The following is a 25047-nucleotide window of genomic DNA, read 5'->3' on the forward strand; positions in this document are numbered from 1 at the left end:
TAATGTTTTCAACATTTTTTCATTCAGAAGAAAACATTTTTTCCCGAGGATTTCATAGCATTACATACTTTTATCTACTTCATAATATTCTATTGTGTATTTTACACTGTATGATTCAGCGGTGCTGAACAGTATTAAGAAGTGCAGGTTACTATTACTTCTTTAAGAGGCGCATTGTTAATGGGATATTCTGGTGTAAACATGTCATCCACTCCCCAGTAGATAGCTATTAGACGAGTTGTCCACCACTTGGACAACCCCTTTCTAGATTAAGTAGTTCCACTTGAACAATAAAAATTGCAGATACTCAATCACGGAATTAAACTGTTATGTACACTGTGTGCAGAATTATTAGGCAAATGAGTATTTTGAGCCCATGATAATTTTTATACATGTTGTCCTACTCTAAGCTGTATAGGCTTGAGAGCCAACTACAAATAAATCAGGTGATGTGCATTTCTGTAATGAGGAGGGGTGTGGTGTAATGACATCAACACCCTATATAAGGTGTGCTTAATTATTAGGCAACTTCCTTTCCTTTGGCAAAATGGGTCAGAAGAGAGATCTGACTGGCTCTAAAGAGTCCAAAATTGTGAGATGTCTTGCAGAGGGATGCAGCAGTCTTGAAATTACCAAACTTTTGAAGCGTGATCACCAAATAATCAAGAGTTTCATGGCAAATAGCCAACAGGGTAGCAAGAAGCGTGTTGGTCAAAAAAGGTGCAAAATAACTGCCCATGAATTGAGGAAAATCAAGCGTGAAGCTGCCAAGATGCCATTTGCCACCAGTTTGGCCATATTTGAGATCTGCAACGTTACTGGAGTATAAAAAAGCACAAGGTGTGCCATACTCAGGGACATGGCCAAGGTAAGGAAGGCTGAAAAACGACCACCTTTGATCAAGAAATATAAGATAAAACGTCAAGACTTGGCCAAGAAATATCTTAAGACTGATTTTTCAAAGGTTTTATGGACTGATGAAATGAGAGTGACTCTTGATGGGCTGGATGGATGGACTAGAGGCTGGATCAGTAAAGGGCAGAGAGCTCCGCTCCGACTCAGACGCCAGCAAGGTGGAGGTGGGGTACTGGTATGGGCTGGTATCATCAAAGAAGAACTTCTTCAAGCAGTGGTACAGGAAGAAGTCGGTATTGTTCAAACAAAACATGATTTTCATGCAGGACAATGCTCCATCACATGCATCCAACTACTCCACAGCGTGGCTGGCCAGTAAAGGTCTAAAAGATGAAAAAATAATGACATGGCCCTCTTGTTCACCGGATCTGAACCCCATAGAGAACCTGCGGTCCCTCATAAAATGTGAGATCTACAGAGAGGGAAAACAGTACACCTCTCGGAACAGTGTCTGGGAAGCTGTGGTGGCTGCTGCACACAATGTTGATGGTAAACAGATCAAGCAGCTGACAGAATCTATGGATGGTAGGTGTTACAGTTCCCGTTCTGGGTATCTGCGTTTCTCCTTTCCCTTTGATGTGGCACTGGAGACTATGTTCAGATTTCTTGCTACTGCACATGTGCGAGTGCTGGAGACTAAGTCCTATCTTGGAGCCATTGCACATGTGCGAGTGACATCATCACTGACACGAGGTCACATGTCTCTGACACCTTCTAAGCTGATTGGCCGCTGGTCATGTGCTTGTGACACGAGGTCACATGTCTCTGACACCTTCTAAGCCGATTGGTCGCTGGTCATGTGCTTGTGATGCCTTACTCGGTGATAGGCCAGCGTGACGTCATTGCTGTCGTTCTGGCAGCGGATTGGTTCTGGTGTCCTCCATCTTGGATGAGGCACAGAGTCTATATAAGACCCTGATGCACGCTTCTCGGCGCTCAGTCCTCTTGGTTCCTGCATAGGAGTAGACGCTCTGTGCATGTCCCTTGCGGCACCTATTCTATCTAGGTGAGCGTTATTGGTAGGGTAACGCTCTTGTACCTTGCAGCTTATGCTGTGGTCCGTATCCTCACACCTTAGTGGAGCGGACATAGGCAGGTGCTTGCTGCATATGGTCTGACTGGGCCTTGTGGTTCTACTCTGAGGTGAGCGCTATCGGTAGGGTAGCAATCCTGTACCTTTCAGCCGTACTGTTGTCCGTGTCCTCATACCTTAGTGGAGCGGACACAGGTAGGTTAGGTGGTCGTTGCCTTCTAGGGTTACGCTCCACTACGCTGCCTCCTGCAGCAGTCCATATCCTCGCACATTAGGGGAGCGGTCATAGGCAGGAGTTTCAAGCTAGCAGCCTTGCTGCTGTCCGTATCCTTGCACAACAAGTGGAGCGGACATAGGTAGGTGCCATATTGCACACACTACACCTAGTCTCTGTGACTGTTAACTGAGACAGGTGCTTTCACGCTCACAGACTGTGAGACTTCTATGCACTGTTATGTTGTATTCCTCACTCTTTTGCATTTCCACTCCTATGTTATTCTAATAAGGTAGTCGCTGTGACTTAAACAGTATACGCCGCTATTGGTCTTGGTGACACTGATGCAACAGTGTCAGTACCGCTTTGGTGGTACAGGTTTCCCCTATCCTCTGCCATACTCTGCACAGAGCTCTGCACGGTGGACCCTGACTGTCGGATAGCCTTCCATTCCCTTATTATCCGACAGCCTCCGTAACAGTAGGCTGTTGGGTGTCATCATAAAGAAATGTGGCTATATTGGTCACTAAATTGTGTGCAGTTATATTGGTTTACCTGGTGAAAATAAACAAGTGAGATGGGAATATATTTGGTTTTTATTAAGTTGCCTAATAATTCTACACAGTAATAGTTACCTGCACAAACAGATATCCTCCTAAGATAGCCAAATATAAAAAAACCCACTCCAACTTCCAAAAATATTAAGCTTTGATATTTATGAGTCTATTGGGTTGATTGAGAACATAGTTGTTGATCAATAATAAAAAAAATCTCTAAAATACAACTTGCCTAATAATTCTGCACACGGTGTAGATGCTGGGTCTCATTGTTAAGCCACATGAGCCCTGCAGGCAATAAGTGGCCATTTTTCGGCTACTGTGCTCTCATGTCTTTTGCTTATGTGAGGGAAGTGAGAGAACAGCAGCAAAATTGGATGCAGGACTCACCTGGCATAACAATTCAACCCAGCACAAACATCAATGGAATACCGCCGGTGCGGGAGGAGACTATGTGATTGATTATTTTATAAGCTGAACTACTTCACTTAAAAACGAATTGTCCAGTTAAAGACAAACCCTTTACAGTGAAGGAAATAATTATTTGATCCCTCGCTGATTTTGTAAGTTTGGCCACTGACAAAGACATGAACAGTCTATAATTCTAAGGCTAAGACCGCACTTTGCTTTTTACCTGCTTTTTTTGCTGCTTTTTCAACTGCAGCGTTTAATGCCAAAATGGATGTGTTCTGCTTTTCAAGCAAAGTCTATGGGAATTTGGGTTTCTTGACCGCACTATGCAGTTCAAAATGCTGCCTTTTTGTGGCAGAAATTTGGGCAAAAACTCTGCTTTGCAGGGCAAAACCCAAATGGCAAAAACAATTGACATGTCTTGACAATCTCAAGAGCTTTAATAGAGGAGAAATCACAGGATTCCTGGGAGCTCACCTTGACAGCAGTAACCTTCCCTTCAGTTGTAAGTCAGCAGGACAGTCATCCGAGCGACAATTTCTTTCAAAATGAGTCTGCAAACAAATAAGTAACAGAATTAGGTAGAATTGTGCTACGTCATTTGTAGTATAAAGCATGTGTTTGTCATACAGAAATGTATGAATAAATGGAGCTACACAAAGGAAAAGTCACACAATTACTTACATTAATTAGATTCATATCTGGTAATAAAGGTGTCCCCCTAATCTAAGCAGTACAGGTGTAACTAATGTCACTATGTATATGAATTAAGAACTAGTGGAAAGTTGTGGACTCTATATCGGTCCATATCTAGATTAATCCGTGATGCTTCAAATATTTTGAAACTATAAGTCTCAGCATGTTATGACAGTCTGAAGCTAGATTAATGGTCCAGAGATAACCGACATTATGCACAAGTATCATGAAGAGAGTTTCTGAAAAACAAAACACATCCTAGTCATCTATATACCGGTGCATGTAACAGCAGCACAAATAACGTATTATCTACAGCAAAGTAAGAAAAGATAATTTCTCTTCATAAGTGTGTCAGGAACACCTCTACTGCTGCCACCAATTCATCATGAACACCACTCTCTCAAGACGCACGTTCCTTGGATAAGACTGTAAACGGGGACTCCACTTCCCAGACTCACTCATCTACTCACCTATTGAAATAGGCTGACAATGAGGGAAGTGCACCCCACAGCCAGTTCTCCCAACCATACCAAACCTTTCCCCACTACCACTCTCAGGTGAGTTTTTATTTTACCCCAGAACATCCTAGACGAACAGCATGGCCATTTTATTACTGAACATCCTTCAAACACTTCATACATACCTCCCATGAATATGATCTATCCATAATTCATAATTCAGGGAGATATTGCGCTCCTACAGGTTGCCAGCTACCAAACCTTTTGAAATGTAACCAACAAATGTGAATATGTTTCCGATCATGGATATATTCATGGATTGCATCAAATTCAGATTTTATAGATATGGCATGGAAAATATTGTACTTCCACTGCCATGTGAGGCCTCTGATATGGAGCTGTTCTGTCTGCCTTAGGCTATGTTCACACATGGCGTTTTTGATGCATGTTTTTTTTCCATTGGGTTTATGCAAATCCATGCTACTAAAAAGCTGCTTTTTATTAGCCAAACCTATGAGATTCCAGAAATGTCATGCACACATACTTTTTTTCCTGACTGAAATGGAAAACTGCTGCGTTTTTTAAAGAAGCAGCCTGTCAATTCTTTCAGCGTTTTTCACCATTGAAAGCAATGAGTGAAAAACGCAGCAGTATTTTTTGCTGCACTTTTGCTGCTTTTTTAGTGAATCAAATTAACTTTATTTAAACATGTAGTGTAGACAAATGACACATCAAAAACACAGTAATACGCAGCAAAAAACTCAGGGTTTTTTTTACTGCTAAGAGATCAGGTTTTGCTGCAGAAAAAAAATGCAGCAAAAATGCACTGTGTGAATAGAGGCAGGTATTTTCACCTAGCATTGAGTAGCACTACTTTAGTAATTAGGATTGTTAATTACTCTGTATCCACCTCCATGGTTCCAGACTCTGATTGCAATCCCTTACCCCAGGACATTCATACTTTACACTGCAATCAGCTGTGCTCCTTGGGACTTCTGACACGCATTCAATCACCAATTGGAGGGAATCAGCTCTTTGACAGTCAGCAACGTCCACAGGAACACAGTTTCTTGCACAAATAGGAAGGTTTATTAAGTCCATAAATTTCCAACAAAAAACAAAACAGACTTTTGTCCAACAAAAATATATAAAATTACAAATATTCCCGCAGGCTCACTAGTCGTGCAAATCTCTTCCAGTCATTCCTAAAAATCTGAACCCATACTGGTCGTATTAACCCAGTTAGCACTATAAACGCTGGAGTCTGTTTACCAGGTTTCATATTCCTGAGGCTCTCCACCTTCGTGATACACATCTCCCATCCAGGATTTTGACAGATGATTACGTACACCCACAAAAAAAGTACATTTTAATTGTTATTAATATGCCCCTGCTATGTACTATGTAATGGCAGTATCTGGTTGATCATGCAGGAACATGGTCTGAACAGATCCTGACCAGAGGGAGAAACAGAAAGGTATACAGTCATGACAAGATGGGATTGCAGCTGCTGCTTTCAGTGAGGTAAAACATGTTTATAGAGGCTGTAATGTCTGTATACTCTTTTGCTTCTGGCCTCACCCTGTACATAGCAGGGGTACATTTATAAGATTATCTCAGTACAGGAACATTTTTTTTACACATTCATTTGTGTAATTTATTATTATTCCAAGATCTATTGATTAAAATGTACTTTCTTTGTGGGAGAACTCCTTTAAAGTGAACCTGTTTGGTCCAATATGCACCAGAACCACGAGCACTTCTGGATGCATATTGCTAATCCCTGCCTAACTGTCCCTGTATACACTAGCATAGTGTGATACCAATGTGATATGACTGAAGAATGAGTGTGATTAGATAGGGATCATAATCAAAAGATATAGCGATCCCAGATATTATTTGATCCATCAATAATTCAGTATCAGAGAGAGATGTCCTCTGGCTGACCCATTTTTACCATGATGAAGAATACGTGTCAAACAGATCTTGAACAGACCACGATTATGAGGAAGTAACATTTACAGTTCAACAGTCAGGAAACTCGTGGTTAGTTGACAACAAATGTAAGGAAACTGGCATGTAAAATTCACAGCTCCTTGCAATATCTCCAGGAAACTGTGGTCGGCCAGTGGTCAACTGGCAAAATGTGCAAGAAATGTGCAGGAAGATACTGGTGCCCACAGCAGCTTGTGGTCAAGTTACATGACTCAGCTGTCACATGCTGGTCACCAATTCACCACTCAGTGCACATGACGTACAAAGTTTTGCTATAAAAAGACAGGACTCGCTTAATGAGATGGGGACATTTCCAGGACGCTCAAGTGGACGCACTGTTCCTGTGATGCAGATGTTGTTTCCTTTTCACTAATCGAGTTCCTCCGATGAGAAAGGCGTGCTACAACATAACAGTAATGTTCATGCATATTTCTGTTATTGTATAAGATTCTATGGCTATAAAGTAGTTCTAATGCCTATGTACTATTGATTATTCATGTGCTATTAAAATAAATAGTATCTTGCTATAAAGAATCTTAGTATTCGTGCCTGATTAGGATATCAGTGAGCGCTTCGTAAGTACGGGCTTTCAGCCAGTTTTTAGGAGAATTTAGCAAGACACATAGATAAAGGGATCTTTAGAAAAAGTATTTCTAAAGATCGTATATTATATGCTAATGAGCGTGGGGACTGCGTGTGGACATCATAGTGTGTATGGGGACATTATAGTTTGTGGAGAACTGTGTGAGGAGCTTTGTGAAGACAGCTGTGTTGGAACATCATACCGTGTGGGGGCTGTGTAGGAGTCAGTGTGGGGACATAATATTGTGTGTTGGGGACATCATACTTTGTGGGGAGCTGTGTGGGGACATTATACTGTGTGTGGGGGAGACTGTGGGGGCATCACATTGTGTTGGCAGCTGTTGGTTAAGGTACAAGGGATAAATAACAGGAGCAGTATGATTTAATTCTTTATATAAACTTTATAAAAAGCAGAATATTTTATGGTGTTGATTAGCCGCTACAGGTAAGAATACATGTTACAATAAGTCCTATACTTATGCTCAATATTAAGTAATAAAAAATAATTTGAAACAATACTAATGAGCAGAAATAAGTGTGGCCTGTTTGTTTGGACCTCCACAACATCACAGTCTCTCAGTGGCCACTTGAGAAAGTTAATTGGCCACCCCTGCACTATAGTCAAGTAAGAGAAGATAAGCACTGATTGGGACTGTTTTTAATAATAAATAGTGTGCTATAAAAGGTTATATTATAATTATTATTTTTTTCCATAATTCTGCCTATATTAACATTTCAGCCTTCCAGAATCTTCACAGTTTCCTTTTCCCACTACTTCTGGGTGATTTGCATTTAGAGTATCCAGATTAATTTACTTATCCATCTCATCTATCTGTTTCGCTGAGTAAAGCAAATTTAGTAGATTTACAGAATCTGCTGATTCGCTGCACTCAGACATATGGTTGTCAGGCTGCCAGCTCCTTCATACATCAGATTGGCATCTTTCCATGCATGATGTTCTCCTATGAGAAGCATGCCAAAGAATTTCTCTAGAAGTATGAAGACTGATCATAAAATGCCATCTATTGCTGTTTTTGTAACTCTTCTTTCTCTGTTTTCAAGGTAGGATTACTCAGAAATGTTGTGGCCAATATTATACACATATAAGCAATTTAGGCTTTATTCACATCTTTTCTTCAGCTACATTGGAGTATACCTTGACATAGGTCTCTGGCAAATGCCAATGAATAGGCGCGTAGTGGCGTATATATATCGGCTATTGAAAGACATAATGTATACCATAATGTTTTCTTTATGGCCGAGTGCAATGTGAGAAACAATCACATTGCACTCGGACCCATATTATTCACTTAGTCAGTTCTGATCTGCACGTTTCTCCTTAGCTGTTTTTGGCCTGAGGAAAAAATTGTTGCAGCATGCCATGTATGGCCGCATGTATCAGACGAGCTTTTTACAGATACTTCACCATTCTGTAGCATAAACCACTGTAAATGGTCCTGTAAGTGATTGATTAGTTATATGGATGGCAAATGGATGCGAGGAGAGAAAAAAAATCACACACTCACATGGCACATGGATACCTAATTGATTCACTTGTCCATCTTTTCTGGAAGAAAATGGGACCTTACTTGCAAAATGAAAGTGATGACATGACCTGCACATATATTACAGTTTTATCTATATTACCTGTTACCTATAGTGCCTGAAATGCAGCAATATTGAATTAGGAAAGTAACAGAACTATTTATCGGTAGATAAAGTGACAAAACATTCATAACCCTTTGGATTGACAATCGTTGGAACATTTTAGACACATATTTTTACTTAAAGAGGTAATTCTCATTTTCTTTAATTGTTAAAATTGTGAAATTCTTATACAAGCAAATAAGTTTGCAAATTAGTTTTATTAAAAAACATGTCTGTTCTCAAACTTTCAGGTATTTCTAATTTTATAGCTTACAGCTTGTTGGCTAGGTTGTCAGCCACCGCTGCAGTCAGGCACATGCACAGTGCTTATATACTCTCGGTAGCACAAGGCATACTTAACTTTATAACATAAATATTAATTTTTACCGCATTATAAATGAAAACACAAAGAATAAGTATGGTTGAAAAATGGCCGTAATGGTTTATTAAGAGTTTCTCAAAAATTAAATAACCAATCAAATATAATCCATATTATTAACTAACCTTTAACCATGTAGACAATCACCAGAAATTGCAAAATAAATAACCAAAATCCCCCCAGTATAAGCTGGGTGATTTTTCCCCTCTAACAAAACATCACGACAATAAACAAATAACACAATTTACTTCTTTACTTCGATCAGCTGGAGCTGCACAGCTGATCCATGGACGCCGCTTTACATAGTCTTTTCCATCCCGCTTTTTCTTAAACCGACCAATCAAGACTTAGGAAAAAAGGTGCATAACAGCTGGAAAAAAACGGATAATCCCAACAGTCCGCGTTACCAGTCTCTCAGATAGAGATTCAAAATTATTAACCCTTACAGTTGATTCCACTAAACAACAACATTAAGGGATGCCTGTGCGACCATGTAAAAACCCCAGCTATATGCTGTGGGGTTTTTGCTCATTCCAATAGAGTGTGTAAGCTCTGCTCTGAAGAAGTAGGTATTGTTGCTGGCTCCCTTTCCGGTCCGATTCAGTACAACTGCGCTCCTCGGAAGCTGCCTAGGCTTTCAACAATGGAAATCCCATTTTTCGGGCCAGTCACTCAATGATGTAGGAGCACACTGCCCTACTAACAAGTAGGAAGCCAGGTGATTGGTGCACTCCAGAAAGGAGATGAGACAACCCTATCACAATACTTTAGTGTTATTCATTAAATTAATCTCTTACGAAGATCTGCTAGAGTCTATGAGCCAGAAGAGAGAGCTGCACAATCAATTGCCACCATACTATATTTTTCCTGGAGGAAAGAATTGGCTGGCCATGGCCGCCCCCAGCATAATGAGCTGTTTGCTGGGGATACTGAGAAAAAGACCAGCGATGATCAGCTAATCACTGCAATAATTACGGTAATGTTTTGATGTGAAGGCTTTTTTTTGGCGGTGGATGGCACCTCTTATTACTAAAAAAAAAATTAAGTATTATGTTCACTTATAGTGACAAAGTAGTTGCATGTGGAAGACAACACTATAGTCTCCCAGGTCCTCTCAAACAATTAAACAAGGCAAAATTTGGGGAATGACCATTTGTAGGGATTCTCATTCCTATCAGTTCATCTAAACAGGCCAGGAAATCCCCCAATAAAAAAAAAATGAATCAGCATTATTGGCAGCACATTATTACTGGCTTTAAAATCATCTTTATTGGCAGCATTTTGCTCTATGTATACAGGTGATGTGCTGATGATAGCATGCAATTCTACTAGCCCAGAACAATTTGATTAATAACTGCTTTGTGCATATATAAAGTTCGTCAACCAGGCAGTATTGTAGATGAAGTGGATGTTTACTTGGAAAATGAAATGATTGAACAAAAGAGCAATGAAAAGCCAGTAGCATCACAGAGCCGTTGAGGTTTCTGGTCACAGCTTAGCCGCCATATGTGAACGCAGCTTTAAGCACTTTGGAGATATATTAAGCTCTGGAATAATGTTACCCTCAGTGAGGTTGCGGGGAGAAGGAATAGGTCCACTGGACAACAGGGGAGACCTGGGCTTAGCCTGACATGGGAGGGACTTAAATAAGTGCCTACCAGGTTTTTGCCCGAGTCTTAGATGGTGAAGATGGGCTTAGCTGCTGGAAGACGCCAGGTGCCATTCTCAGGGCAGTGTCTGGAACTTTGGCAGCTGACCTCCAGGGCAGGGATGGGCTCAGGAATAGATAGGTACAGTCTCTGGTGCAGACAGGTGCAGCTAGGATGGCTGATGCAGACTGGACGGCTGAAGGCAGGTACGGAGAGTATGGCAGATACTGACAAGAAAGGGATAGGTGGGAACAGGTACAGAGAATGGGGACAGGAGACATGGAGACAACTAGCAAGCAAGCAGACAGTACAATAAACTAACTAAACACACTGCTCAGGCACCTCCTCTAAAGGGAGAATACCTAAAGTACCAAGTACCATAGGCTGAAGCATTTCAGGGTAATAGTGCGCTGGCCCTTTAAGAGTAAGGAAGAGGCGAGTGTGTGCAGGCCCTGAGACTAGGAAGGTGCAAGAGAGAACATGGAAGGCTGCGGAGAGGCGATGGAGTGTGCAGGTCAGCCACGGCGGTGAGAATGTCGGCGTCCCTGCAGGGATGCTGGCGTCACAATAAATATATTCCTAATACTGTCCTTCATGTCTTGCAACACATTAACTACATGTTTTAGAAACCTTTTGCACTTTGGTTTATAAGGGTTGTGACTTAGCAGGAATAGGGGCATGGTTTTACCTAAAAGGGGCTGGTATGAAAGTTTCCAACATCTGCCCAAACTGGCCAAGAGTTTTGGTGCAAAATAAGCCCCACTAAGTGTCAACTTAGGCAAAAGCCTGTACGGATTTCCAAATATATTACCCAGCATGAGCCATTGTCATCTATTGGGCGTATTTTAAGAATATCCGGTATAGGTTTACAGTGTCTAAATACTAAACAGCATCAGTAAATGCACCTCATATTAGCCTCATTATGTGTTTATGGTATCTGATTTTTCTAAGTCAGTAAATATATTGATAGGGGTTGAATAAGGACAAGGTGCTATGTGTTCTACAGAAACAGAAAAAAACAGCTGCCAACCCCAAACTTGTGATACTGTGAAACAAAGAGCTGAGACAACAGATATGTTAGGATTTTAGTAAGAACTGAATCTGGCCTACTTGCTTCCCAGTGATTCCAAGGGTCATAGGAAAAATACAGGAAGCTAGTATGACAGCTCTCCAGCCCTGATGGCCAGAGATTTTAGCCTGAAAAGAAACAAAAACTATCAGTATTTCAGCAGATATATTACACAAACTCTCCAGTCATCCACATTTCCTGAGACAGGGTCCAAGCTGTTGTGATATTTCCTGAATAACTACAATTAAAGTGCATGTAAAGTGTAAGTGATCTCAGTAACTGCAGATCATTAAGACCTGGCAGAGAACAGCACATGTGGTTGCTGTATCTCCAAGCTAAGCTCAATCTCTCCTACTGAAATCAACACCACTGGAGGGTCTACACATCTCCAAATGTTTTAGAAAATTCACTAGATGACTTTCAAAATATTTTCTTGTAATCAAAAGATTAGATGTTTTATGGCCAATTCCTGACTTTCTTCTTATTAATGCCTTTAGTTGGTGACACTTGGTTCTTATTTGAGGTGAGAAAAGTAATTCTGGATTCACTTCAATAAATGAGGGGAACTAGACCCCTGTCCACCATCTGACATAAAAAAGAAGTACATCACACAGGCGGGACTTTATTTCTGATTTTAATCTTTCTTTAGTTAGGCTGTTCAGTTGTACATGGCAGTCACTTATGTCCATAGGCCCTTACTGAATCAACATATTAGCTGGATCATGAAGTCATTCATTCTGATTACGTGTCACGGATGATGTAGTCTGATGGAGATCAGCTTTTGCATAGTAATATATTGTCTGGAAGCGGCAAGCTTACTAATTCGCTCTCTAAATGTCTCTTTAGGCTAGATTTATCAGTGCTACACATTTCTAGTTTTCTTTTGTTAAATTTGGTTTCTTGATAACTGTTACACAACAATAATACATGTATTCAAAAAGACGTCTGCAGAAGTAAGAAACAAAAGTACAATATGCATTAAGTTATAAACTCTGATGGACACAGATAGAAAAGGGACCCTGGGCAAAAACAATATACAGAGTGGTCCAAAAGTAGGTGGACAGTATGTGTAATAGAGTTATGAAGGGGGAGATTTATCAAACATGGTGTAAAGTGAAACTGACTCAGCTGCCCTTAGCAACCAATCAGATTCCACTTTTCATTCTTCACAGACTCTTTGGAAAATGAAAGCTGTAATCTGATTGGTTGCTAAGGGCAACTGAGTCCGTTTCACAGATCCAGTTTCACAGATAAATCTCCCCCAAATCTGTTTTCTTTTCAGATAATTCAAATAACCCATAATAGCAAATAATTTAAATACAGATCAAAGAAAATGGATTTTAAAAGAAATCTCAAAATACTGACACCGTTAGAGCAAATTGGGTGGAAACATTTGGTACTCAAGCCTCAAAGAGACAAACAATTTACCGCATTTGTGACAAATTCGATGCCACTGGCTCAATCCTTAATGCTCCAAAAACTGGTCAACCCAAAACAGCCAGTACAGAAAATAATAAACAACTTGTTGCTGAATCATTTGTTCAGAGTCCAAAAAGTCCACCAGAAGAGTCTCTTTAGAATTGGGAATTTCATGAGCTTCTATCATGCAAATCCTGAAATCTAATGGGGGGAAAGCTTATCGTCCACGTCTAAAGGGTGCTTTACACGCTGCAACATCGCTAGCGACTGCTAGCGATGTCGAGCACGATAGCACCCGCCCCAATCGTACGTGTGACATTTGGTGAGCCGAGGGCAGAGAGCAGCGATCCCTGCACATGTTAGCTGATTTGAACAGCTAACATGCAGCTATCAGGCACAAGTGGATTTGCATTCCACTCACGCCTGTTAACCCCTTGCATTTCACTGTCAAAATGTGACAGTGAGATGAAACAGTGCGCCACGGTAAGCAGTCACTTATCCGGAGCTATTGGAAGTCACGTGACGTGATCACATGGATCCGATGGTTGTCAAGGTAGCGCAGGGTCATGTAATTACTCCTGTAGCTATCATGAGTCACTTCCTCTTACACCTGGCAGTGAGAGGACAGCAGCTTTGCTGCAGATCTCAGCTGTGTAGCTGTGATCTACAGAAATGAACAAGCAATCAGACTGCTGATCCTTATAGCCCCCCTAGGGGTACTAGTAAAATAAAAAAAGTAGAAAAAAGATTTAAAAAAATAAAAAACCTAAAAGTTCAAATCACCCCCCATATGCCCCATTGAAAAGTAAAGGGTTACAAAAAAAAAAAAATATACATACATTTGGTGTCGCCGAGTTCAGAAATGCCCGATCTATCAAAATTTAAAATCAATTAATCTGATTGGTAAACGGCATAGCGGCATACAAATTCCAAACGCTAAATTTATGTTTTTTGGTTGCCGCATATTTTGTGCAAGATGCAATAACAAAATCAAAATGTAGCATCTGTGCAAAAATGGTACCGTTAAAAACATCAGCACAAGACGCAAAAAAATAAGCAGTCACTGAGCCATAGATCCCAAAAAATGAGAAAACCAGGGATTGCGGGAAATGGCGCAAAAAGTGCACCATTTCTTTGGACAAACTTGTGAATTTTTTTAACCCCTTAGATAAAAGTAAACCTATACATGTTTGGTGTCTACAAACTCGCACCGACCTGAGACATCATACCCACATCAGTTTTCCAATATAGTAAACATGATGATTAAAATATCCCAAAAACTAAGGCAGTCACACTTTTTTTGCAATTTTTTCACACTTGGAATTTTTTTGCCATTTTCAAGTACACTATATGGTAAAACTAATGGTTTCATTCAAAAGAACAACTAGTCCTGCAAAAAACAAGCCCTCATATGGCAAGATTGACAGAAAAATAAAAAAGTTACGGCTCTCACAATAAGGGGAGGAAAAAAAATATCGCTGAAGGGATGAAGGGGTTATAAAGGGGTATCAGAGGCAAGCACGGCATGGGAGTAACTTCATAAGCCGATGTGTGCGCCAACATCAGTTGCCTGGCTGCCGGCCTCTTCTGATGGTGCAAGAAGGTAAAAGAACACACCGTGAATAAGCAGAGAGGTAAGAGTATGTTTGTGTGTGCGTAGAAGATGTTCTGACTCTTGTTGTCTAACCAAGTCCCTGGTTGTTTGGGGGGGCAGGGGTGTATGTGCTAGGCACAAACTGATCTAGGTGTTCCTCTCCTGTATGTCATCGTAGGGTTTTCGGGGAGAAGATCGCTAATGTCTGGATCCACCTTTAATATCTCCCAATTCTTTTTAAGGATCACACATGGACTTCTTGTGAACAGTTATCAAAACTACCTATGATCCTTATCGCATGATCGTCCTTTGACTCTTTCTGGTGACTGAGTATGTAGATCTATCCTTCAAAGTGGCATCCTTAAACTGGAGGATGTAAAATTGGCATTGATAGAACCTCTGTACAGTAGCATCCCATACGTGGCTGGCACTAAGGTAGCTAATTATTTCTTGAACTCTTGTGGCAACCAATTTGGTTCCCATAAGACAGTTATTCAAAAACTTTAACATTTTGTATTAAAACATAACATCTTATTGTTTGATGGCAAACTATGCCACCTGCTCAGGAGCACTGCTATGGGCATCCCTTGCGGAAATTTGTTCTTGGGCTGGTGAAAAGACACAGTGATTTTTAGAGATGAGGATGTACCCTGGTGGAGCCCTCAAATACTATTCTAGGGGCGGCTTGGTAGTTATCCTGAAGAAGAAGTGTGACCACTTCGAAACGCGTTGAGACATAAACCGCCATTCAATTATATCCAGTGCTTTGGCTTTTCATAACTCTTCAGCAGCGCAGTGACAATCACACTGTTTCTCTAGTTCCTTTGCATCACTTCTAGCCTGAAGGTTATGGTTTTTGCAGCAGCTGATCAAAGGCTCTAGTCTTGTTGTGTGTGATACAACCTAACAAGGTAAGTGCAAATTTTGCTCTTCTTTCCATATATCGGCAGGATAAGATCCTTTTGCATTGATTTGACAAAGCGGTAGAAGAAGGTCTAGTAACAGGGATTATTTCTCCCAATATAAATTTGTGCAAATTACGATTCATAACTAAATTAATGAGCATAAACATCTCCCAATTTCTAGTTTTCTGGTCCTTCATAAAACCAGAAAACCAAAAATGATATGATGAACACTAGGAGAACTCAACAGGCTTCAGAACCGTGATATATTAGTTTCCTTGATGGTGTTTGTAGTTTTGCCAAAATAGTGCGGATGTGAACCTAGCTTTAGCCGTACCACAACATATACAATTTTGTTGTGCTACATAATCAGAAAAAAAAGTAATTTTTATGGAAAAGTATCTGACGTCTTTTCCTTCCTTCAGATGTGCACAAGATTCACTTTCTCTAATTTGTGCTCAAATATTCATATATGCAAACCAGTAAATCTATTACATATACAATTAAAACTGGCAAACCTCAAACAAAGCAATTCTAATTTGCCTATAGTAAAAAATGTAATCAATAAACTGCATAACAATTCTAAATGAAAAATCCTGTATTTAAGAGATGGGCTCCTGTAATACAAAACAATACTAAGTGAAGCGACAGACTGGTATATGGTGCTGTAACACTTGCCTGAGCCTGCATAGTTCTCTAATGTAATAGGGAGGGTAATAAACACGTTTCAGGCCGTGTTGAAGGAAACATTGCACTTTTCTGCTGCTTTTTACCTACTTATTTTCTTCCGGTTGTCAGCACCTTAATGCACAGTAACAATCTTCTCAAATTGTTGCATTTTTCCTTTTATATGATGTGATTTTGAGAGAAAAAGATGCTCCAAGAAACGCTCAGTTCAACAGCCTCTTTAGGGTACAGTAGGCAAAGTGATCAAATTCTATTTTGTAAGGATAGGTAAACAGCAGATTTTCTGCATAAAGAAAATACGCAGCATAGAAAATTCAGTATTTATACTTCATGGGAACATGGCATAAAAGGTAATTTCCTTCATTGATGGGCATAGTTGGATAATGTTTGTGAAAAGAGATAACTTACCACTTTACTACAGTATTTCTTAAAATTCATCCACCATCCCCTGACAATGACTGATTCTTTTTGGTTTGTTTATTTCTCGTTGCCTAGCTTACTGACCACTACTGCAGTCTCTTTCTAATGCCGGGGTCACACTGGCATATAGCATCCGATGCAAGAAAATCAGAGGTGATATGCTAATGACACTCGGCTCAAACTCTGCTGCGAGCCTGAGCCGAGTGTCATTCTACTGTGCTCCAATTCTCTTGCATGGGAAAAACGGATCATATGTGCGGAGAAAATGGAGAGCTTAATCTCCACTTCCTGCGCGCTACAGTTCAAAAGTTTGGGGTCACCGAGACAATTTTGTCTTTTCCATGAAAAATCATACTTTTATTTATAAAATGAGTTGCATAATCAATAGAAAATATAGTCCAGACATTGACTAGGTCAGAAATAATGATTTCTACTTGAAATAATAATGTTCTCCTTCAGACTTTGCTTTCGTCACAGAATGATCCCTTTGCAGCAATTCCAGCTTTGCAGACCTTTGGCATTCTAGCTGTTAATTTGCGGAGGTAATCTGGAGATATTTCACCCCAGGCTTTCCCCCTCTCACAAGTTGGATTGGCTTGATGGGCACTTTTTGCATACCATACGGTCAGGCTGCTCCCACAACAGCTCAATGGGGTTGAGATCTGGTGACTGGGCTGGCCACTCCATTACAGATAGAATACCAGCTGCCTGCTTCTTACCTAAATAGTTCTTGCATAATTTGGAGGTGTGCTATGGGTCATTGTCCTGTTTTAGGATGAAATTGGCTCCAATCAAACGCTGTCCACAGGGTATGGCATGGCGTTGCAAAATGGAGTGATTCCTTCCTTATTCAAAATCCCTTTTACCTTGTACAAATCTCCCACTTTACCAGCACCAAAGCAACCCCAGACCATCACATTACCTCCACCATGCTTGACAGATGGCATCAGGCACTCTTCCTGCATCTTTTCAATTGTTCTGTGTCTCACAAATGTTTTTCTGTGTGATCCACACACCTCAAACTTCGATTCATCTGTCCATAACACTTTTTTCCAATCTTCCTCTGTCCAATGTCTGTGTTCTTTTGCCCATATTAATCATTTCCTTTTATTAGCCAGTCTCAGATATGGCTTTTTGTTTGACAGTATGCCCTGAAGACCAGTGTCCCGGAGTCGCCTCTTCACTATAGACGTTGACACTGGCGTTTTGCGGGTACTATTTAATGAAGCTGCCAGTTGGGGACCTGTGAGGCGTCGATTTCTCAAACTACAGACTCTAATGTACTTGTCTTGTTGGTCAGTTGTGCAGCGGGGCCTCCCACTCCTCTTTCTACTCTGGTTAGAGCCTGTGTTACGGGGGGCTGTCTGATAATAACCGAAAGGAGTATCAGACAGTCAGGGTCCACCGTGCAAAGACTTTGCTGCAGACTATGGCAGAGTGCAATACCTCTGTTAACTCACAGAAGGATATAATAAGAAAGTAAAGCAATTCCTGCCTTACTTGGAGGGTGTGTGGAATGATCTCTGTTAATAATCACAGAGACAAAGGCAATGTGTGCGAAATGGCACCTACCTAGGTCCGCTCTTCTAGTGGTGCAAAAGAGACGAACAGCAGCGTAAGCCGCACAAAGCTCCTACCTGCGTTCGCTCCACTAGTGTGCGAGGACACGAACCACTAGATATGGCACCTGCCTAGGTCCGCTCTTTTAGTGGTGCAAAAGAGACGAACAGCAGCGTAAGCCGCACAAAGCTCCTACCTCTGTTCGCTCCCCTAGTGTGCGAGGATATGAACAACTGCCAGACGCAGTATAAGGAACGTTACCCTAGCGGCAACGTCCACCTACGAGTACAATCACAAGGCCCAGCCAGACCATGTGCCTCAGGCACCTGCCTATGTCCGCTCCCCTAAGAGGTAAGGATACGGACAGCAGCCGAAGCTGTAAGGTATAAGAACGCTACCCTGCCGGTAGCGCTCACCTAGCATAGACAGAGGAATGCCTAGAGGAACGCGCACAGAGCGTCTACTCATATGCATGAACCAAGAGGACTGAGCACCATGCGGCGTGTGTCAGGGTCTTATATAGACTCTGTGCCTCATCCAAGATGGAGGACACCAGAGCCAATCCGCTTCCAGAACGACAGGAGTGACGTCATGCTGGCCTATCACCGAGCAAGACGTCACAAGCACATGACCAGCGACCAATCGGCATAGAAGGTGTCAGAGACATGTGACCTCGTGTCAGCGATGATGTCACCCGCACATGTGCAATGGCTCCAAGATTGGACTTAGTCTCCGGCGCTCGCACATGTGCAGTAGCAAGAAATCTGGACTTAGTCTCCAGCGCTCGCACATGTGCAGTAGCAAGAAATCTGGACTTAGTCTCCAGCGCTCGCACATGTGCAGTAGCAAGAAATCTGGACTTAGTCTCCAGCGCTCGCACATGTGCAGTAGCAAGAAATCTGGACTTAGTCTCCAGCGCTCGCACATGTGCAGTAGCAAGAAATCTGGACTTAGTCTCCAGCGCTCGCACATGTGCAGTAGCAAGAAATCTGGACATAGTCTCCAGCGCTCGCACATGTGCAGTAGCAAGAAATCTGGACATAGTCTCCAGTGCTCGCAGCAACCGTAACAGCCTGTTTGTGCTCTCTTCTGAAGGGAGTAGTGCACACCGTTGTAGGAAATCTTCAGTTTCTTAGCAATCTCTTGCATGGAATATCTTTCATTTCTAAGAACAAGAATAGACTATCGAGTCTCACATGAAAGTTCTCTTTTTCTGGCCATTTTGCGAGTTTAATGGAACAAACAAATGTAATGCTCCAGATTCTCAACTAGCTCAAAGGAAGGTCAGTTTTATAGTCTTTCTAATCAGCAAAACTGCTTTCAGTTGTGCTAACATACTTGCACAAGGGTTTTCAAGGGATTTCTAAACATCCATTAGCCTTCTAACACAGTTAGCAAACACAATGTACCATTAGAACACTGGAGTGGTGGTTATTGGAAATGGGCCTCTATTCACCTATGTAGATATTGGATTAAAAACTAGACAATTGCAGCTAGAATAGTCATTTACCACATTAACAATGTAGCACATAAAGCAGAGGAGAGTCCTGCACCACTGATCCAACTTAGTTACCTTGTGAGTTCACCCACGTGGGTGGAACGCAGCTCCAGTGTTCAGGATTGCCCGGTCTAAGCGTGCAGGTCAGGAAAAGAAAGAACGTCCCAATAAGTCCATGTAAGAAAAAAGATCTGACCGCAATCAGCTGCTGTGCCGGGAATACTTTATTGGAAATTCATAGGTGCAGAGTAAAAGAGGCGAGAGGAGACCTGGATGCGGGGTCCCTCACCTGAGGACACGTTAACAATGTATACAGTGTATTTCTGTTTAATTTAATGTTAGCTTCATTGAAAAAAAAATGTGCTTTTCTTTCAAAAATAAGGAAATATCTAAGTGACCCTAAACTTTTGAATTGTAGCATATGTCGGACTGCATTTGGATGTCAACCGAGTGCAGGCCAATGTTTCACATGCACGCATAGACTTGTATGGGTGCACGTGATCAAATTTGTGGATGCACTTGAAGCATGCTGTGATTGTTTTCTCATGACAAATTGGCATGAAAAAAATAATCACATATCTGCATTGCCCCATAGTATAACATTGGGCCGAGGGCTATCCAATAAAACATCAGATAGCACTCGGCCATGTTATACGCTCATGTAAGCGAGCCCTAATAGAGCTGATAAACACGGCTCTGAAGCTGGATGGCATTGCTACAGTGTATTGTTAGAGATCCCAATCACCCCTAGATGACTAAAAATTATCCAAACATCTGTCCCTCACTAAGAAAAAAACAAATGCATATGACTACATCATCACCTGCTGATGCAAACTGTTTATCCATCTATCCTAATCCATATATGAATAAATGGGAATTAATAAATGATTGAATGGAAGAATGAACAGCAATAGCCACTAAGCCTAGTTTCACCTATCATTACAGATAGAAATCTAATTCTATGCATAACACAGGTTTACTTCATATTGTATTGATATTTTTTTGCATTCTTGGCTTTGGAGAACGTCCTTTCCTTTGTAAGAGACAAAACTGAGGAAAAATATGCTTTAACAGCATAAAGTACTCTAGTTTTTAATAACCCTTCCATGTCTGGAACCAGACAAACACCATCCTGTCAGCAATTAACTCCGTAGTTATGCTCAATTCCTTCCTTTGCCTGGAAGCAGACACGCAGGTTCTCCATTCAATATGTCTCCATTTCCTTGCATTATTCTCCTGAAGGAAAATACCATTATGAATAGTGGTTGAATTTAAAGGCCAAGTATAAAACCATATGACTAAATCTATTTTGTTACTCTCTTTACCTCCAGCCTGATAGACAAACCATCTGCTTTGTCTACGATATATAAAGCAATGGGAATTCCATTGCCAAAGGAACAGCAAGTATTTGTTAAAGATGAAATTGATTGATTTAGTGGCTTCTAAATACAAATGGCGAAAATCAGTTTCATAGAATGGAGCAATGTTCCAATATAAAGATCAGTGATAACAGTTATATATAGAAATTGGGTCTGCATGTAAGGGGGTGAACTGCGAGTGGCACACACATGCCCCCCTACAAAGTTACTCAGGTCTTCACTGTAAAGAACTGCCAACTATGCTAAAGAGTCTGATATGCGTGCTAATGTTGTATTCACAGTGTATTTATTGATTATGCTCCCATATTGTCAGCTCCTTACCTGCATTATTTGTCGTTAAACCACAGATGAGGTAATAATGTTAGAATATGTACAGAGCAATGCCAAGCATGAATACAGGGCACTAAGTCAATGATGTACACTGTGTTCAAAATTAGACAATTTGCTTTTTTAACCATAATTTTATTATTCAGCTGATACAAAAGGTTAATAAACCAGAATATTTAATAAAGTAAAAGTGAGGTTTCTTAGCATAATATCTATATGTGCCACGTCCCACGGCTTCCAGTATCATCTCTATGCCGATGACACACAGATCTACCTCTCTGGACCTGACATTACCTCTCTACTAACCAAAATCCCACAATGTCTGTCTGCTATTTCATCCTTCTTCTCTGTGTGATTCCTAAAACTTAACATGGACAAAGCAGAGCTCATTGTCTTTCCTCCTCCTCACTCATCTCCTCCAACAAGCCTTTCCATCAAACTCGATGGTTACTTACTCTCCCCAGTCTCACAAGCTCGTTGCCTTGGTGTGACCCTCGACTCTGCTCTATCCTTCAAGCCACACATCCAAGCCCTCGTCACCTCATGCTGATTACAACTCAAAAACATCTCCCGGATCCGTGCTTTCCTTAACCAAGAATCAGCAAAAACATTAGTGCATGCCCTCATCATCTCCTGCCTCGACTACTGCAACCTCCTGCTCTCTGGCCTCCCTTCCAACACTCTTGCACCCCTCCAATCTGTCCTAAACTCTGCGGCCCTCTTAATCCACCTCTCCCCTCGCTACTCCCCAGCCTCGCCACTCTGCCAATCCCTTCACTGGCTTCCCATCACCCAACGACTCCAGTTCAAAACACTAACCATGACTTACAAAGCCATGCACAACCTGTCTCCTCTCTACATCTGTGACCTAGTCTCCCGGTACCTACATGCACGCAACATCAGATCCTCACAAGATCTCCTTCTCTGCTCCTCTCTTATCTCCTCTTCCCACAATCGCGTACAAGATTTCTCCCGTGCCTCCCCCATACTCTGGAATGCTCTACCTCAGCACATCAGACTCTCCCCTACCGTGGAAAGCTTCAAGAGGAACCTCTAGACCCACCTCTTCCAACAAAGCTTACAACGTACAATAGCCCTTAGTCCAGTAGACCACTGCGCAACCAGCTCTGTCCTCACCTATTGTACCATCACCCATTCCCTGTAGACTGTGAGCCCTCGCGGGCAGGGTCCTCTCTCCTCCTATATCAGTCTGTTTTGTACTGTCAATGATTGTTGTACGTATACCCTCTTTCACTTGTAAAGCGCTATGGAATAAATGGCGCTATAATAATAAATAATAATAATAATATATGTGCATAATTATTGTACAAGTATTAGCGTGTAGAGATGGTCAAACCTGCAGATGTTCGGGTTTGGCAGATCCTGAAGGCCTTAGAAAAACAATTGGTGCGGAACCGAACGTGACCGGAATTTAACCCTGGATCCCAAACTCCTTATAAGTCTATTGGAGCTGAAACTTGTGTGCTGTAAAATAGTGTTAATCAGGGCTAGGGGGCTGTAAAAATAAAAACGCAAAACGGGGATTAAAGCAGAACAGTTATACTTACCAAGTTTCCGCACAGCTGTCACACTGCTTTTGGGACCACTCATTAAACCTTATGAATATACACTGCTTCCCTTGCCCATCCTCTGTGACAGTGTCTGGTAGCAGTCAGACTGCCAGTGTCTGTGATTGGTAGCCCTCACACTAGCCGTCTGGATCCCGGAGAGGAGTCAGTGTAAAAATAAATAATTGGAATTAATAGCATGGGGTCCCCTGTACTTTGATACCAAGCGCAGATAAAGCAGGTTGCAGCCCATAGCTCAGTGCGTTATCTTGGCTGTGTATCAAAATAAGAAGGACCCCATGTGGCTTTTTTTTTTTATTAATTGATTAAATAAATAATTTTAAAATCCCCAGCCAAGATAAAATGGACAGCTGGGGACTGGTATTCTCAGACTGGGGATGCCCCGGGTTATTGGGCCCTCCCTAGCCTTAAAATAGCAGCCGCAGCTGTATCAGAATTGGTGCATCTGTTAGATAAGCCAATTCTGGCACTTAGCTGGCTCATCTTAATTGCCCTGGAGTGGTGGCAATCGAGGTAATATAAGGGGTTAATGACATCTGTGGTTTGTCAAAAAAATCACAGCTGTCATCAAGCTGAGGTTAGCAATGGAGAGGGGGGTCTATGAAACCCCCTATTGCTAATCGTGTAAGTAAAAATAAACACAAAACACAGAGAAGAATCCTGTATTAAAAAAAACACCCTCTTTCTCCAATTTATTAACCCCCGCATTCCCCTGCAGGTCTACGATGTCCCACGACAATCCCGGCTCTGCTACATCTGAGGTCACAGTGGGTGGTCACATTACAAAATATGACTGATCACTGCAGCATCCAGGACACACTGACGCTGCAGCAGTGAGCGGTGACGTCAGTGAGTTCACCTGAGGTTACAGATGCCAGTTCCCACAGTACCTCAGCTGTGACCACAGGTGAACTCAGTGAACTGACGACCTTAGGTGAACTCTATGAACTTAACTGTGGTGAACTCAATGCCGGATTATTGGCTTACGATATGTGCGCATGTTGAGTATTTGGTTGCAGAAAATCTGCATCTCCTTGAAGAAAAACACATCAAAAACGCAAGCGATTTAATGTATTTTTCTTCCAGGAGATGCAGATATGAATAGAAATCTGTGGCAGACAAATGCACCAACACTGCATCTCCTGTCAGAAAAATGTACCAAAAACACAATGTGTTGTGGGTCTACAATGTTGTTCCTGATGTCCTTAAACAGTTCTTTGGTCTTGGCCATGGTGGAGAGGTTAGAGTGTGATTAATTGTGAGGACAAGTGACTTTTATACAGGTAACAACAGGTGCAATGAATACATGTAATGAGTGCAGAGTAAGAGGGCTTTTTAATAATAGGTCTTTGGGAGCCAGAATTTTTGCTGGTTGGTTGGTGAAGTGTACCTACGTTAAAATTACAGATCTCTCCAATCATTGTAGGTGGGAAAACTTGCAAAATCAGCAGTGTATGAAATACTTATTTTACCCTCTGTATGGAAATTGCAAAAGGAGTACGATTTTCTTGAGTTAGGCAATTCTCTGTTTAAACTACATTAATGCTATTGGTATTTCTTTATTGTCAATGTGATATTTTCTATTGTCATTAGGAAACATCATTTTGCATTGTTTATATATAACTATTAGCATTCACTAATCCTCTTTGAACTTAAACATACACAATATAATAGAACCGTCAGTAAACTTTTCATTATAATAACTGAAACACAACATTGTTCTATTTTCTAGTTGAAAGACAGGTTCCCGTTCGGAAATTAAAAGTAAAGAGGTCACTTGCCTGTTCTATATTCCTTTCCTCAGTCTTATCATCAAGTGCCATACAATAGTGAATACAAGGTTATATTTATCTGGACCTTATACTTTATTTATAGAAATGACAAATATTAGAGATCAGCTATATAGTAAGTGCACCACTAATAAGAATGCTCTAAGCTGGGGGGCGTGGCCGGAGCTTCATGGAGCAGGACGCCTGAGGGTTGAGCTCCTCCACCCGGGGTTAAAATAAGCCCTTTAATATAGCTTGGAGTGCCCAGGATGGGGAAGAGAAAGCCCCCTAAAACTGT

At 41.3% G+C, this 25047-nt stretch overlaps 1 protein-coding gene across 1 annotated transcript in view; it reads right to left on the reverse strand.

The window, feature by feature from the left end:
• The window catches only part of ITGA9 (integrin subunit alpha 9), a 644853-nt gene that overhangs the window by 288089 nt on the left and 331717 nt on the right, over positions 1–25047 (reverse strand). Inside the window, exon 17 of the mRNA XM_075316572.1 lies at positions 3608–3684. Within this exon, the coding sequence (XP_075172687.1) occupies positions 3608–3684 (77 nt within the window). The remainder of the gene's footprint in view (positions 1–3607; positions 3685–25047) is intronic.

Source organism: Anomaloglossus baeobatrachus, chromosome 6 (assembly GCF_048569485.1).
Source record: "Anomaloglossus baeobatrachus isolate aAnoBae1 chromosome 6, aAnoBae1.hap1, whole genome shotgun sequence".
NCBI classification, from domain to species: Eukaryota; Metazoa; Chordata; class Amphibia; order Anura; family Aromobatidae; genus Anomaloglossus; species Anomaloglossus baeobatrachus.